This window comes from Anthonomus grandis, chromosome 15, assembly GCF_022605725.1.
Source record: "Anthonomus grandis grandis chromosome 15, icAntGran1.3, whole genome shotgun sequence".
NCBI lineage: Eukaryota > Metazoa > Arthropoda > Insecta > Coleoptera > Curculionidae > Anthonomus > Anthonomus grandis.
In genome coordinates, this window is record NC_065560.1 from 17,616,870 (window position 1) to 17,635,532 (window position 18,663).

Genomic DNA, 18,663 nt, shown 5'->3' on the forward strand with positions numbered 1-18,663 from the left:
TAATTGTTTCAGGGCATCATGCTTCAGAGAACCATGATGTGTTACAATACGCTCCGTACTATGCTTTTTAGTTTTACTCTAGTAAAAAGTACTCTCAAAACTTTAACTTTAAAACCAGATCAACATTAGAAATATTTTTAAAATGTTGCTAAGTCTAATATTAATTTTAATAATATAAAATGTACCGTTTAACTCTCAACCATTATTTATAATTTAATTGTTAATTATGGCTTAAAAAAACAAATTGACAACGCTGGTATTGTTTGGAAGGAAAACAGCTTAATTCCTCTATATCAGTCTTACTCAAACTTTTTTCGTGACGGAACCCTTTTAAAAAACTAAATTTTTAACGGAACCCTAAACTCTAAACTAAAAGCAAAAGGAGTTATATGTGAATTGTTTATTAATAATCATATAAACAAAGATAGATACGTAAGTAGTGAGTTAGTAAGCAAATGATAACACTAAGTGTGTTTTGCTTTTTTATGTATAGCTTTGTCTACAATTTTTTTTTTAATTTTTTGACTTAAAATCATATTTGATTGATTGATTCATTTCATTTCATTTAATGCGAGGCATGTAGTTGTTTTTATCCCTCATCATTTTGGTAAAGTCAGGGTTCATAGAAAAAAGTTGAATCCTCATGTCTGGTTCGGCATCCAGTCTATTGCGGTATTTTGTTTTTGTAGCTGTATATGCTGAAAATCTCGTTTCACCCAAATACGTTGTTGGGAACGGCAGAAAAACATTAAAAGCTTCTGTGGCAAGTTGTGGATATTCATCACGAACCCTACACCAAAAATCATTTAGTGAAATTATTTTGAATATATCCGATGTCATATTATTATATCCGATGTCATTTCTAGAAATTATTCATAGATCTGAATTGACATATTTTCAGGCTTCTGCAATTTAGATGAAAAAGGGTTTTAAATCCGTGAGTTTATTTTCAGTTTTGTATTCTGTTTTTTGGGAAAGTAGTATTGAAAAGACCCTTGCAGATCATTGAGATGTTGCACCAATTCAGCAAATATTTTATTTTAAAATATTTCTGTATAACTAACACTATAGTGACTCAGGAACTCACTTAGCAATGAAAAGCTTTTGATTTCTCTCTTACCAAAACAAGTAATTCAAAAATCTCATTTTCCTTTAAAGGCAGTTATTTTGTTGTTAGCATTGAAAACTATTGCCTGTTTTTCTTGTAGTGACAGGTTTAATTTGTTAAGTTTTCCAAACATGTCTGATAATGCTAGTTTAAATAGCCAGGTTTTATCGGACAAACGGTCTTTTAAATTAAAAGAAACATCTGTAAGAAAAGCTTCTAATTCTGTTCTTAGTTCAAAAAGCCTTGTCAAAGTTTTACCCCGAGACAACCATCTCACTTCAATATAGAGCAATAGTGTTTTATGATCGCTACCATAATCTTCACATAATATTGAGAACAATCGGGATTGTAGTGGACGTGACTTAACAAAATTAATTATTTTTACTGAGTCAACAAGAACAAATTTTAGATTTGGTGGCATTTTCTTAACCGCGAGTGATTGCTCGCGAAGCTATGCAGGATGCAGTGTCTAGAACTACAATTTTGCGCTTTCATTTTTATTCGTGATATTGCTCCTGCTGTTCTACCTGTCATTGCCTCGGCTCTATCGGTACAAATATCAATGCAATCATTCCAATCGAGTTGGTTTTAAAAGTATGTTAATCGTGTTAAAAATGTTCCGGTTATGTTACTAGGCAGCGATGAGCACATAAGCAAGTCTTCTTCGAGTAAATGTTTATATGGATATCGCACATTTACTAGTAAGATGGCCAGTTCAGCAACAACAGTAGACTCATCCATTCGCAAGACAAATTGGTTATTTTGAAGCCGTGAAACCAGTTCTTATTTTATGTTTGCTGCGATATCCCCAATTCGGCGCGTAACTGCATCGTTCGAAAGCGGCACTGTAGAAAGATGCTTTACAGATTTTTCGTCGAGCATATATTTTGTTATGTCTACCACACATAGTTTCATTAGCTTTTTAGCGATAGTGTGCTCTTCTCCTGCTTGGGCGCATCTTAGCAGGTACCATCGAACTATTAGGAAGGATTTTGCTGCACAACATACAAAGAGGTGAGCCGTTGGAATCAACAAATCCGAGATAAATGTATGATTCGTCATATTTTCGTCACATTTTTTTCACCTTCAGTGTGTCATTAGATGTTTTACTACTTGAACTTGAAACCATAAAACTAGAACTTAACGCCGTCATATCACCTTGATTTGAATTTGACGCATCATCCAAGCGAACCACATTTTTTGCAACACCTTTAAGCCAGCGCTCCATTCTTCTTTAACACTAATTTGATTTGGTCAATTTTGTGACAAAAAACCAGTACACATCGAGAAACAGCGAGACGAACCGAGGTCATTTGATTGCTTATAGTCCGGGAGCGAATGGTGGCGTACGAGTAACGCTGTAACATTTCAATGTAATAGGTCGGGCATTCACTTAATAGTACATATATTAAATTTTCTTATATGTACCAGTAACACCTATAAGTAGGCGTTTCCTTTTGGTTGTTTATTTTTATCTTAGTAAATTTATTCTTATAGGGTCCACTGTAGTACATGCATTCACTTATTATGACTGCTGGCGGAGCCCTACCGGAGGTTTCACGGATCACACTTTGAGTAATGCTGCTCTATATAAAGCCATCTTAACATGTTTTTGCATGCCATATAACTCTGACTCACGGTGGTTGCTATCGGGCTTAAGCCATAAAAATCGAAAGTGTCACTTGCCGGCCCACAAGCATAAACGCCACCAGCAACCGGAGTTTCCAAAATCCAAAAATAAAAAATATTTTAAATCTTTACATCTTTTGTATTTTCCTATATGAAAATAAAATGTAAGTATTATAATTACACACATACCTACAAAAGTTTTTTTAAAAACTCAGTTTTATAATTATCAATTTTTAGTAAATAATCTGGAAATTTATGAAAATGCATAACTTTTAAGATTATGCCATCATGTTTTTATTGGTATATTTAATTTTGTTTTTGTGATTTTAGTGGAGTACCAAAGGATATGTGCTTTGCTCCAGATTGAAAGTATCATAGCGAAAAGCGTCATCTAAGTGAGATATTCTATAAATTTTGTTCCTTGCAGGCAAAAGGATAAAAAAACCTTTAATCGATGCATTGGTATGTAACTCTCACTTTGTTGACAAAAATAGAATGAATAGTCTCACTATTTTTGCACGTGCAAAGAGGTTAACCAGGGAGAAATTAAAGAAAATGTCAAAAACCGAGGTAGGTCTATACTTTCAACTTATATTTATTTATTTTCTAAGTAAATAAAGTAACTTAAGTAAACTTTCTAGTGTAAATAAAGTAAAGCTTTCTATTGAAAAAGCCATCCAAGATAAAATAAATAAATGTCTAAACGACATTTTTTATTATTTTACATTTTTTGGTAGCTTTAAGTGGATGCATGGATATGCATAATTATATAACATTGTTTATGTTAGTCGGTCAAAGTGTTTGCGATGGAACACTGCGATGAAACACAAGGTGCTTGCGAACTTATAACAAATCACGTTTGTTATAAGTTTGCAAGGTCGTAATTAGCAAATAGTTAAAATTATGATTACGTTGCACAACTTGATTTTTATAATTATTTCGATATGTTATCTTAAGATTAATATTAATAGTTGTTAATTTTTGTGAATAAACCAGAATTGAGTTCTACTCCCAATAGTCTCTCATTGCTCAACCTACTACGACCAAACCACCTTGCCTTTAAGCTATAGTGAGGCTGCTATAGGGTAGTAGGGAAAAAAAGGTTTAAGGAAAAAGCTATATATATATATATATATATATAATATATATATAATATATATATATATATATTAAGTATGAAGAATTAAAATTTAAAGAATTAACAGAAGGAATAAAGAATAGAAACCATCCACGAATTCAATCGAAGCTATAGAAGCCAAGATATTAGTAAAAATGTAAAAAAAAGAAAAAAAAAACAGGTTTTTTCCCATGGTACCATTTTTTCCCTAAAATGATTTGGCAATTATAATTGGTAAATTTTAAAATAAGCCCTAAATTGGCAATTTTCAGTAAAAAAAGCAAAAGTAATTTTTTTTTGGTCGAAAATCGAAAAGGAACTATATATAAATATACTCCAAATTCAACATTTCGTTTTTCTGGTGAAAAATCATTCAAAAACTAGTAAAAAACCTTTATGACAAAAGTTTCCACAATTTATATGAGTGATCCAATATAAAGGGAAAGATTAGGTTCCATAAGAATCTATGTTAATACAACCGAGTTTTTCGTTGAAAAAAAAATGGTTTTTATTTTTTTTAATAAACTATAAATCTGACAACTTTTTGTATCAAATAAAAGTTCTCGAGAATATTACGAGATATTGGTATGTTAAAACGAATTTATTCTAGCTGTCATAGAATCGGAGAGAATGGAAAAAAAACCATGAAACATAAATATCGAATTATCAAGAGCCCTATGGAAAATTTTAAATTTTGTACTTTTCTATCCTGTATCACTTCAAAATATCTTTCAAAAAGGTTACATTCGATTTGAATTTAAAATGAACAGAAAACCTATTTCTTTGCATTTTTTGATTCTCGAACAAAATCTGGATCAAAATTAACATTTTTTCAAAATATTCTTCGAATTCAAAATTTGTTTTTTCTGCTTAAAGATCGAAGGCAATTGTAATAAAATAAAAAAATGTAAAAGAAAAAAAAGATAAATTCTTATACAACGTATTGAATAGAACCTATAAAAGCCGTGATATAAGAAAAATAGTAAAAAGATACAAAAAATACAGAAATACACCATTTTTTGTAGAAAAGGTGTAAAGCGAAAACTGCTCTATGTAGAAAGTTGTAGACTATATCAAAAAATAAGTTTTAAGAAGTTCTTAAAATGCTGAAAGCTTGAAATCCCTAGGTGCCGTAAATAAAGAGTTGATAACTAAAAAAGGCTCAAAAAGAGGTTCGTATTTGTTAACACAGCTCAGCCTATATAATACCCAGCGCTATGAGTAATACCTAAATTTAATACTTAAGGATTAAGCTTTCAAATAGAGTAAACAAGAAAAAAAGTTTAGTAGAAAAAAAATAATTTCTTTAAAAATTCACTTAAAAAAAAAAATAGGTTTAAGCTCGTTTATACGGGAAGCAGTTTCTTTTTGCAAAAAACAGTTTTACCAAAAAAGAAAAATAAAAATAGAGCTACATTTACGTAGAAAAGCATAGTTTTATCCGCATCATCGGAAACATCACCGTTTAGGCTCCACAACCGGTTAAGTCCGCAAGGTACCGCGCAAAGAGTTTAAATTACATTCATAGAAGCGTACTCCTACTTCTAAAGGGTTTATTTTAAAAAGCGCCTTTTCTGCACTGCTTTCCATGTAGGGCTTTGACTTCAATGAGTTTCAGATAATTCGGCACAGTCAGTTTTCTCCCACCGGCCAAAGAACCTGTTTTCGCGAAAAAAGCAGTTTTCAAAAAAATACGACAGCGTTTAAGAAAATCAATTTTAGTTGAGTATTTTAAAAAAACAATATCATAAAACACTACAATTCCCAAATATATATTTTTAATAGGAACAAAATGTGTATTATCAATTGCATCAACTTCGTTAAGTTCTTACATTCCTTACTCGCTCATAAATGTAATGAATGATATACACGTTTTTAAAACATTACTCATGGGATGTCATTGGTTAATTTGCTTGTCACTTGCGTTTTTGCTACTAAAAATAGTGGTGCAACTGTCCGACACAATGCCTAGTAGAGGTATCTCTAATTTATTTACAATTTCCTTTCCTTTCTGGTAACTTGCTCTATTAGGCTCATCATTGGAAAGATTTATCATTGGTCAAACTGATTTTAGAGCACTTCAAATAAGAAATGATTTATTTTTCGGCACACAATACCTTTTCTAAAATGTTGGTCGCTTTGAGTCTGCCCAAATGACATCCCCTAAGCAATCTTAGAATCCTGAAAACAAGTTAATTAGATTTGTTAGATAAGCAGTTCTATTAAAGAAACTGTTATTTTCTGTCAAAAAATCGTTATTTTCATTTCTGCAATCTTAGATTGCGCAGAAATTTCAGATTTGTTAGGCATAGCGCTGATTTTTCTCTTTGGCGAAGTTTTAATGTTACTAAACGTCGTATCTTACCGATTTCGCATGATTTTTTAATTTATTTATCTGTTATTTTGACACTAAATTTTACCATGCAAGACTTACCATTCCCCTGACATTCGCGGAATCTGAACGTATAATTAAAATACTTATAAAAAATAATAATCACCTGCAATAATTTACCATTACTCTTGATGAGCTTAAGTCTTGCCTCTATTCCACAGAATATTTTAATTTCGATGCCACAACTTTTTTGGAATTCTCTCTGCGTTAATATTTCTTATATTCCAATGTTAAACACATTTTTCAGATTCAGATTTCGGCATAGTTAAACATTATTTTAATACTTTATATAGCCATTTAACTTATATCTTAAACTAGTCTCTCTTATAAGTATTTCAAACATAAAGAAACCAAAACAAAATACAGGGTATCCCAGCGATAAAAAATGTTTAAAAAATATTTTTGATCCTAGCGACAAGCAGTTAAAAATTAAATAAAAAAAAATATGTATAATGGCCAACCCATTAAGCACAACTTTATTAAATATAGTTTAATTAAGTTTCTACTTAAGTGTATTACGTTATAATTACTAAATTAAAAAAATTATAATTTAATTAATTAATAAATTTTCGTACCAATTAAATTTTGATAAAATATTTTCGGACATCTAGAAACTTTACCTTAACGTTTCATACCGACGATAACAACGAAGAAAATAAAATTTAAAGTTGTTCATTTCGCCGCAGACCCAAGAATCTCAAACGTGGAGAATCACATTCAGTCAGTTCGATTCAATTCCCCGTCACCGATGGCGTCTTCATACCAGTTCTATTTAGGGTAATACGCTAATTACCTAAATTTTCTCATGCGTCTTTAAGATTTTGACTATTTTTGTAGTTTTTTTACGTATAAATTTATAGTACACACCAGTTTATAAAAAAATCTTAAATACGATATAAAAATCTTAGCACCAAAAATAATATGTAAAAAATAAATTGACAGCAACATTTTAAATCTTGACCTGCACTCAGTAGTGAAGTAGTGGAAATTTGCCAAATGTTCAGTAACATTTGGCAAATTTCCTTCAAGGACTTCTAAATATGGTAGACAGACGGCTCCAGAATGGCGCAAACTGAGCAAGAGTTTACCGAGATACTGCCTTTTCGATGGGAAGTTTCACAACGGTTTTCCACGTAGAACTGTTCTCCATTCTAGAGGTAGCCAAATGAGAGAAAGTCGAAAGAGCACCAAAAAAGGTGATTAATATTAGTTATGACAGTCAGACTGCCTAAAAGGCCATCCAAGCACATAGAACCAGGTGCAAACTGGTGCAAGAGTGCAAGGATGCTGGTTGAAGTTGTGTTCCAGGACACAGTGGAGTGCAGGAAAACGAGCGAGCGAACCACTTCGTAAGGCACGGATCGTCTCTTTCGATTGTTGTGGTCGATGCGGAGTCCTACATCGGACAGCAAAACTGGATCAGGAACAGATTTATGATTTCATAGGAGAATGCGATTGGTAAGCTAGGCTGCAGATTGAAACTATGGCATCTCCACACCTGCCACAAGAGGAAATCAATAACCTGGACTAGGAAGCCCTGCAGTTCGGGTCCGTTACAGTAGCCCCTCCCCCAGGTGCTTAAGAGCATTAATTTTTTAGCATCCTATAGCTCTTACCTAGCACTACCTAGCACCCAACTTACAGAGCTAGCACCACACCCCCCAGCGAATTATAGAATATTTTCACCGGGGGGAGCTAATTATCTCTTAAACAACTGGGGGGGCTACTGTAACGGACCCCTGCTTTTCCTCATTAGTAGGTCGACTCGGTAGGATTATAGAGAACGGTCAGTTGTGACGACAGGAGTTATCGGGATTTGCAAAAAGGGTCTCTTAAATTTAACCGCTGGACTTTGGTTCCCCAAGTTACTACTATCACCACTTATAATAACCAGAAATATGTAACTACAAGACTTTACGATTAATCTGTATAAAATATATGAACCTCTCATAATTCTTTGATTTCGAAAAAAATTTTTTAATTGCCTTTTATTAATCCAAATATTAATGCAAAGATGAAAATATTGTATTTTCAAATAACTAGTTTATATACTTACTTTAAAACATTGCGGAAATACCATTCAATAGAATAAAACAAATTCCTGCGAATCGAAAATTGTTAAAGTTGGAGGTTTAATAAGGTCGACGACTATACAAACTACGACGCTTTAACGAAAGCAATATATCAGTCAGCACTCGATATAGTGCCATTTGATTTATTAATTAAAATGCTAATTAAAAAAAATATATGAAAGGTAAAGTATGGTGGTCTGGTGTAATAAAATATGAGAGAAAATTATTTAAAATTCCGCAAATTCTGCATTCTTCCTAAACTATTAATCTGAAATTGTATTTAAACGTAATTACTTATTTTTATCTTAAATTCAGGCATGCCATAGCATCACTAGCACATATGTTGTTTATATTATTAAAAATAATGACTATGTTGTCCTAGTCCAGAATAGCAAATCTTTTTTATCCTTATTTTCTAATGACCATCTCTTTTAGATACCTTTGATAATTAAAAATTCAGAACAGAACCAGTATAAGATTTCTGTGTACACGGGTAAAAGATTCTATTTTATGTTGAATGAAAGATAACCTAAGTTGGAATCTGTTTCCAGAATGCAGCCATGAATCATAGGTCACTTCCAAAATAATAGATTACTTATGTTTTCTTTTACAAAATTTACATATTTTATTAGATATATGACAATATTGCAAATTTTCCTTCTTGAAAATTGAAATATTGCATTTTAACAAAAGTTGCTTAAGAACATAATTTTACTTATTATTTTACTTACCGCCAGCTTTTGTCACCACTTTAAGAACCTCGGCCGTTTCTTGCAGAACCGAAGCTAAATCGACGCTATCGGACAGAAACGAAGAGAGATCTTGCATCAATACGCTGGGTTTATTTTGCAGATAAAAACTAAACTTTTGGCTTTCTTTAGTTTTATCCAAACCGGTCCTACTTTTGCGTACAATTTTTACGTAAGGGGCTATCACCCTTCTTGTTGCTTTATCTGTTGTATCTAGTGTCATTTGATCTTTAATAATTTCCTTCTTATCGGGTTTTTTCTTTGACATTTTCTTGTAAAAATAAAATATGTTAGGATGTGTGTAGAAAAATATATAATTAAAACTCTTGTGTCAACTAAAATGTCACTTTTAAAGAAAGGTGAATTGACATTATATTACCTGGTCTGTTGTGCCTATAGGGCTAAGCGGGTACTTAACGCAACGATTTGAAAAATTGTAATAGCAAAAAAAATAGGATGTCCACTTGAGGCGTCTTATTAGTCGCAGTTTTAAAATGAATGGAAGATTTGTAAGAAATTTTTCTAACCTTGCAAAGCTTCTACATAGTTTACGAATTAAAGAATGCAGTTACTTGGTCATTAGAGTGCGAATAGGCCCTTCAAAAAAGAGCGGTGTCCAATTTTGATCTATCCAGTTCATAGGCAGATATATATTTTAGATACAGATCCAGCAATGTTAAGACTGGACTCAACAGAAATCGTTAGTTACACAAAATTAATTATCAAAAACAATCTGGGAGAGCATGGATGGAAAGAAAAAATCTATCTGACACTCTAGCATGGCGGCATTGGTAAAGGACTATTTTGAAGCCTTGGTAGGAAGTATAAAGTGAGAGAAAAATTGAAGTGCTTGAACGGTCATGATATTAAATGCTGGTGCTGACAGGATACGGAATACTAAGCTAAGGGTCCAAGAACCCGCATCAGAAGGAAAATGATGCAGTTTTTTGAAGACCACCCTCTGAACGTATTGCCATCGCCATACACGCCTATTTAAAGTTTCCACACCAGTATTATTGGCATTTATTTCATTTTTTTAACTTATTATAAATGCAGTGTTTCAAAAATACAGTTCGCAAACCTCTCAAGTATTAGTAAACATTAAAATTGCACTTGAAAAGATGTCATGTGTTATTTATATTGAAAAATAATTGAAGAAAGTGTCAAAACGCAATCTCCTACCGACAAAAAACAAAAAAATAGTTATTAACTGTTCCCTTTTTCCTATGTCACCCGGTATAGACCTTCCTCATCAGTAGTATCATCTACACGTGTCATTATAATGATAAGCACCTTTTTAAGAAATTTTTTAGCAAATAAAACTAAACATGCTTTATTTATTTTGGATACAGACAGTACCGGTAATCTTCCTGTTAAACATAATTTTAAAAGCAGGTGTAAACTAACCATTAATATATTATTTGAAAAACTATAAAGACACACCATAAGATCGAGGTTACTTGTGGTTACTTGTGATTACTTAAGGGACGGAGAACAATATCTGATAAAAAAAAATTATAAAAATTAAAATTTCACAATGAACAATCATTTTTAAACTTCTTATAATTTACATTAAGGCACTTACTAATCTTGAGATTCATAATGGATTTAATGGTAAAGAAAGAGCAGAACTCGGAATCAGTAAAGGTATTGATTCAGAAGTAAGGCAAATTGGTGTTTTTACGAACAAATAAAAAATACTGTTGTAAACGCTATACGAGTTGAAAAGAAATCTTTTTTGGAATCACGTCAGCGTAAAAGTTACAATAAAAACTATGAAAAGCAATAAATAATTTAGATTTAAAAAATAAAAAATAATTGCATAATTCCTGAACATTTAAAGAATTGTCCTGGGACAGCAAACTTTTACAAAAATGCTAAATTTCATAACAATTTAAGTTAATTGAGTTAATTCTAGTCTCATTTAAAATGGCAACTGTGGATGATATTGTAACAATATACATATCCTTTAATGCATATGGTTGTTATGGTAATTCAGCTAAAATGATTCAATATTGTACCTATTTTATTTCAAGTCATATTACTCATATCATAAATTATTGTTTATTAAGTTGGAAATGGAAATGGAAAATGATGAAAATATTCTTTGATTTATTCTTAAAGACCCTTGCTCAAGGTTAGTAAACCTGAAACTAGTACCACTAGGTTTAGCTAATATAACACATGATATAACAGATTTTATTGACAAAGGCAATATTTCATCCTTGGTACTGCTGAACTTTTCCAAACCAATTGATACTTTGGGTCATGACTTTATGTATGGAAATCTAGAGTATTATGGATACGATTAAACTGCAGTCATGTTTTTTCATGCATCCCCTAAAAAAGGCGGTGGTAATGAATAAAATAGAATTTCCACATTCTCGTGAAATTGTGTCAACAAAGGTTGAGTCAAGGTTCAGTCCTTAAACCAATTCTTTTCTTGGTATTTTTATTGTATATTTCTGATATGTGCAAGGTTGTAAAAACTTATAAAATACGAAGCTTTGCGGATGATACACAATCACGATATTTATTTTCAAAATAAATCAGCTGAAATCGAACTAACAATCATCTATAAACAAAATAAAAATACGCGCAGTAGAATAATTTAAAACAAAAAATCAATTAGAATCAAATTGGACTATGCTATAGGGATTAATTGTTCTATTTTCTTAACCCTGGTTATGTCCAAAACGTAAAAAGAATCATTTGAGTCATCTTGTATAACCTAAATACCAAATTTAAATTATATTCGAATAATAAGATAACCGTGATAGAGTAGGATGAGTATTTTTTTTAAACTCAATACTTCAAAATATTTTTAAAAATCATTTAGAGCTAAATAACTTACATCTAAAAATTAAATTAAAATTAAATCGGAACAATAGCAAACGCTATTAGTTATCGTATTTTCTTAATTCGGATTATGTTCAAACCGTAAAAAAGATCATTTGGCTATCTTGTATATGCGATATACTAAATTTAATTTATGTTCGAATAATAGAGTAATAGAGTAGTAGAGTGATATATCACTATTTAAAAAAAAATACATCAGAAAAATTTTAAAAAGAATTTACAGTACATCAAATGAACTTCAGAAATTAAACTGAAGTCACATCGGCTAATGCTGTAGGGGATTTATTGTTCTATTTTATTAACCCTGGTTATGTCCAAAAGTTAAAAAGGATCATTTGGGTCATCTTGCATAATCTAAATACTAATTTTAAATTATATTCGAATAATAGATAACAGTAATAGAGTGAGATATAACTATTTTTTAAAAAACAATACTAGATATAACCTTTTAAAAAAATAATACATCAGAAAAATTTTAAAAATAATTTACAGTACATCAAATGAACTTTAAAAAATAAATTGGAATAAATTTGGACCATGCTATATGGATCATTTGTTCTATTTTCTAAACACTGGTTACATCCAAGACGTTAAAAGAATCATTTGGGTCATCTTGTATAAACTAAATACTAAATTTAAATTACATTTGAATAATAGATAACCGTAATAGACTAAGATATGACTTTTTTTTTAACAATACATCAGAAACATTATAAAAATAATTTACAGTACATCAAATGAACTTCAGAAATTAAACTGGAGTCAAATCGGACAATGCTATAGGGATTAATTGTTCTATTTTTTTAACCTTGGTTATGTCCAGAACGTAAAAGAAATCATTTGGGTCACCTTGTATAACCCAAATACCAATTTTAAATTATATTAGAATAATATATAACTGTAATAGAGTGAGATATGACTATTTTTTTAAAAAAGAATAAATCAAAATATTTTTAAAATTTATTTAGGGTTAAACAAATTAGGGCTAAAAATTAAAATGAAATTTAATCGGCTCAATAGCTAACGCTAATAGTTATAGTATTTTCTAAATTTTCGTTAAGTTCAAAACGTAAAAAAGACAATATGGCTATCTTGTATAATGTATATGCGTAATACTAAATTTAAATTATATTCAAATCATAGCAAACCCTAATACAGTGAGATATGCGTATTTTTTTTAACACAATACATCAAATGATTTTAAAAAATCATTAAGGGTTAAACAAACTATATCTAAAAATTAAATTGAAATCAAATCGGAACAATAGCTAACAACGCTATTAGTTATCGCATTTTCTTAATTATGGTCAAGTTCAAACCATAAAAAAGATCATTTCGCTCTCTTGTATATGCGAAATACTAAATTTAAATACTAAATTTAAAGAGTGAGATATGACAATTTTTTTAAAAAACAATAAATCAAAAAAATTTTAAAAATAAATTACAGTACATCAAATGAACTTAAAAAAATAAATTGGAATTAAATCGGACAATGCTATAGGGATTAATTGTTCTATTTTCTTAACCCTGGTTATGCCCAAAACGTAAAAAGAATTATTTGGGTCATCTTGATAAGCTAAATACAAATTTTAAATTATATTCCAATAATAGATAACTGTAATAGTGTGAGATATAACTATTTTTTTAAAACACAATACATCAAAATATTTTTAAAAATTATTTAGGGTTAAACAAATTATATCTAAATATTAAATTAAAATTAAATCGGAACAATAGCTAACGTGTTCTCTTAATTCTGGTTAAGTTCAAACAGTAAAAAAGTTCATTTGGCTATTTTATATATGCGAAATACTAAATTTAAATTAAATTCGAATAATTTGTCTATTTAAAAAAAAATACATCAGAAAAATTTTAAAAATAATTTACAGTACATAAAATGAACTTAAAAAATTAAATTGAAGTCAAATCGAACAATGTTATAGGGGATTTATTGTTCTATTTTCTTAACCCTGGTTATGTCCAAAACTTTAAAAATATCATTCAAGTCATCATATATAACCTAAGTACCAATTTTAAATTATATTCGAATAACAGATAATTGTAATTGAGTGAGATATGAGTATTTTTTTAAAACACAATATATCAAAATATTTTAAAAAATCATTTAGGGTTAAGCAAATTATATCTAAAAATTAAATTAAAATTAAATCGGAACAATAGCTAACGCAATCAGTTATCGTATATTCTTAATTCTGGTTAAGTTCAAACTGTAAAAAAGATGATTTCGCTATCTTGTATATGCAAAATACTAAATATAAATTAAATTCGAATAATAGTTATCAGTAATAGAGTGAGATATGACTATTTTTTTAAAAAACAATACATCAGAAAAATTTTAAAAATAATTTACAGTACACCAAATGAACTTGAAAAATTAAATTAGAGTTAAATCAAACAATGTTATAGGGGATTTACTGTTCTATTTTCTTAACTCTGGCTATGTCCAAAACTTAAAAAATATTATTCGAGTCATCATATATAACCTAAGTACCAATTTTAAATTATATTCGAATAATAGATAACTGTAATTGAGTTAAATATGACAATTTTTTTAAAACACAATACATCAAAATTTAAAAAAAAATCATTTAGGGTTAAACAAATTATATCTTAAAATTGAATTGAAATCAAATCAAATCAAATCAAATCAATACCTAACGTTATTTATTAGTTATCGTATTTTCTTAATTCTGGTTAAGTTCAAACCGTAAAAAAGATGATTTGGCTATTTTGTATATGCAAAATACTAAATATAAATTAAATTAGTGCAATAGATAACTGTAATAGAGTAAGATATGACTATTTTTTTAAAACCCAATACATCAAAATATTTTAAAAAATCATTTAGGGTTAAACAAATTATATCTAAAAATTAAATTAAAGTTAAATCGGAAGAATAGCTAATGGTATCAGTTATCGTATTTTCTTAATTCTGGTTAAGTTCAAACCGTAATAAAGATGATTTGGCTATCTTGTATATGCAAAATACTAAATTTTAATTAAATTCGAATAATAGTTAACAGTAATAGAGTGAGATATGACTATTTTTTTTTTAAACAAAACATCAGAAAAATTTTAAAAATAATTTACAGTACATCAAATGAACTTGAAAAATTAAATTGGCGTCAAATCGAACAATGTTATAGGGGATTAATTGTTCTATTTTCCTAACCCTAGTTATGTCCAAAACTTTAAAAATATCATTCAAGTCATCATATATAACCTAAGTACCAATTTTAAATTATATTCGAATAACAGATAATTGTAATTGAGTGAGATATGAGTATTTTTTTAAAACACAATATATCAAAATATTTTAAAAAATCATTTAGGGTTAAGCAAATTATATCTAAAAATTAAATTAAAATTAAATCGGAACAATAGCTAACGCAATCAGTTATCGTATATTCTTAATTCTGGTTAAGTTCAAACTGTAAAAAAGATGATTTCGCTATCTTGTATATGCAAAATACTAAATATAAATTAAATTCGAATAATAGTTATCAGTAATAGAGTGAGATATGACTATTTTTTTAAAAAACAATACATCAGAAAAATTTTAAAAATAATTTACAGTACACCAAATGAACTTGAAAAATTAAATTAGAGTTAAATCAAACAATGTTATAGGGGATTTACTGTTCTATTTTCTTAACTCTGGCTATGTCCAAAACTTAAAAAATATTATTCGAGTCATCATATATAACCTAAGTACCAATTTTAAATTATATTCGAATAATAGATAACTGTAATTGAGTTAAATATGACAATTTTTTTAAAACACAATACATCAAAATTTAAAAAAAAATCATTTAGGGTTAAACAAATTATATCTTAAAATTGAATTGAAATCAAATCAAATCAAATCAAATCAATACCTAACGTTATTTATTAGTTATCGTATTTTCTTAATTCTGGTTAAGTTCAAACCGTAAAAAAGATGATTTGGCTATTTTGTATATGCAAAATACTAAATATAAATTAAATTAGTGCAATAGATAACTGTAATAGAGTAAGATATGACTATTTTTTTAAAACCCAATACATCAAAATATTTTAAAAAATCATTTAGGGTTAAACAAATTATATCTAAAAATTAAATTAAAGTTAAATCGGAAGAATAGCTAATGGTATCAGTTATCGTATTTTCTTAATTCTGGTTAAGTTCAAACCGTAATAAAGATGATTTGGCTATCTTGTATATGCAAAATACTAAATTTTAATTAAATTCGAATAATAGTTAACAGTAATAGAGTGAGATATGACTATTTTTTTTTTAAACAAAACATCAGAAAAATTTTAAAAATAATTTACAGTACATCAAATGAACTTGAAAAATTAAATTGGAGTCAAATCGAACAATGTTATAGGGGATTAATTGTTCTATTTTCCTAACCCTAGTTATGTCCAAAACTTAAAAAATATCATTTGACTCATCTTGTATAACCTAAATACCAATTTTAAATTATATTCGAATAATAGATAACTGTAATTAAGTGAGTTTACTTTTTTTTATATTGTAGATGCAAAATACTAAATATAAGTTAAAATTCGTACAATAGATAACTGTAATAGAGTAAGATATGACTATTTTCTTTAAAAACAATACATCAGATAAATTTTAAAAATAATTTACAGTACATTAAATGAACTTAAAAAATTTATTAGGAGTCAAATCGGACAATGTTATAGGGGATTTATTGTTCTATTTTCTTAATCCTGGTTAAGTCCAAGACTTAAAAAATATCTTTCGAGTCATCTTGTATAACGTAAATACCAATTTTAAGTTATATTCGAATAATAGATAACTGTAATTGAGTGAGATATATTGTAACGAAATTCGGGAACACACTTTTATTGTCAACTTGATTGTCTTGACTGTCGTTTAATTGTTTCCAAGGTAAAAACTGACTAAATAATTAAAACTGAATGAATTGTCACGAAGCGCGGCCTTTTTAAAAGCTGATGAAACAGTTTCGAAATATTTAGATTTATCTTCATTGTTTTTGCCAAAGAGATCAATAATTTTAGGAGAATGCTGACAGTCAAAGCAAGCAAGTATACAAATTCTAGAAAATTAGAACTACAGGGATTTACAATAATATAACCTAAATAACCTAAATTGGGGCCAAAATGGCGGACTTAAAAACTCACTAAAAACACTATAGATAAAAATAATAAACTAAACGTAAGTAGAACCCTAAAGACACCCTACGAATCAACTTTAACTACAGAATACTAAAAAAATTGTACAAAAACTAGGAGAATAATTAACGTATTTACATTTTCATAATACTACTCCCCTCTCAAGTTTGATCGTCCCATCGTTCGATCAAACATGGGACCACCTGAGTCATGATAGGGCGCTAGCCGGACGATGTTTAGAATTTTCATCATCGTTGTCGAATATCGCTGGATACGGTACACCACGTCGTTGATTCTGGTGACTACATTGAATGGACCTTCCCAATCCTTCTGGAGCTTTGGTGACTTGTCCTTCGTCCTCCGTGGATTGTATAACAAGACTTTATCGCCAGGATTAAAACCGGTAGAATTTGCCTTTATGTGATTTCATTCTGTTACTTTCTAGATGAGGTTTATTCCGTGCTTGTTTGTGAACTATTTGTAAACGCTCTTGTAAATAATCGACGTACTCCTCAAGGGTTTCGGACTTATGGGGTCCTCTAGTAATAATGTCCAAAGATAAACGAAGTTCATCACCGTAGACAACTTTTGCCGGGATTTTTCCAGTTGACTTGTGGATAGAAGAATGATATGCCAATAGCAATGGTGGTATACAGATATGCCAGTCGGTTTGCTTAGAGTTTACCACCATCCTCAAATAGGTTTCAAATGTACGGTTAAATCTTTCAACCATTCCATCAGATTGAGGGTGTAGTGGGGTTGTACAGGTCTTATTGATTTCCAGCAACTGGCATACTTGTTGGAATATTTGTGACTTAAAGTTCCTTTCTTGGTCTGAATGTATCTCTCTGGGTACACCAAATCGACAAATCCAGTTCTGGAACAGTTCTGGAACCGCACTTCAGCTACTGTTGTTGCTTCTTGAGCAAGAGCATATCGGTTTCCGGAGCTACTAGTAGGAAAGGGTCCTGCTACGTCTATGGCAATTCGTTCAAAGGATTCATCAACAAGATACTGCATCATCTTTCCTCTTGTCCGGGTTCTTGGGAACTTGCTTGACGAACACTGCTCACACTGTCGGCACCAGCGTTCAATATCTTAGTGACTATTCAGCCAGTCAAAACGTTCTCTCACTTTTGTCAAGGTCTTACTAACACCAAAATGTCCTTCGCCAATACCGCCATGAACAGCTTCAAGAACTTCCGGAATCCGTTTTCGAGGAAGGACTGTCAGATATGTCTTTTCTTTTCCATCTACGCTTTCCCAGACTCTTTTTAACAATCCATCTTTTATAACCAATGAATTCCATTGAGACCAATAAGCTTTTAGTTTTGGAGGTTTGTCAGAAATGTCTTTCCATTCTGGTTTTGAAATTTCTCGAGATTTCAGCTCGTAAATTAGACCAAATACTGGGTCATCACTTTGATCTTGGATTAAACTAGCTACATCACACTCTTTAGAACTGTGAAGGCCAATACGATTACAAGTGGGTCTTCTCGATAAAGCATCGGCATTTTGGTGATATGCGCCTTTCCTACGTTCTATTGTAAAGTCATATTCTTGTAATCGTT

The 18,663-nt window shown here is 30.0% G+C and overlaps 1 protein-coding gene across 2 annotated transcripts in view; it reads right to left on the bottom strand.

Annotated features, from left to right (window-relative positions):
* LOC126744997 (cAMP and cAMP-inhibited cGMP 3',5'-cyclic phosphodiesterase 10A-like) overlaps positions 1 to 9,411 on the bottom strand; it is a 112,744-nt gene extending 103,333 nt beyond the window's left edge. For both annotated transcript variants that reach the window (XM_050452632.1, XM_050452631.1), the window contains exon 1: positions 9,050 to 9,411. In XM_050452632.1, coding sequence (XP_050308589.1) covers positions 9,050 to 9,335 — 286 coding nt within the window. In that variant the 5' untranslated portion in view covers positions 9,336 to 9,411. The remainder of the gene's footprint in view (positions 1 to 9,049) is intronic.
* Between the last annotated feature and the right edge of the window lie 9,252 nt (positions 9,412 to 18,663).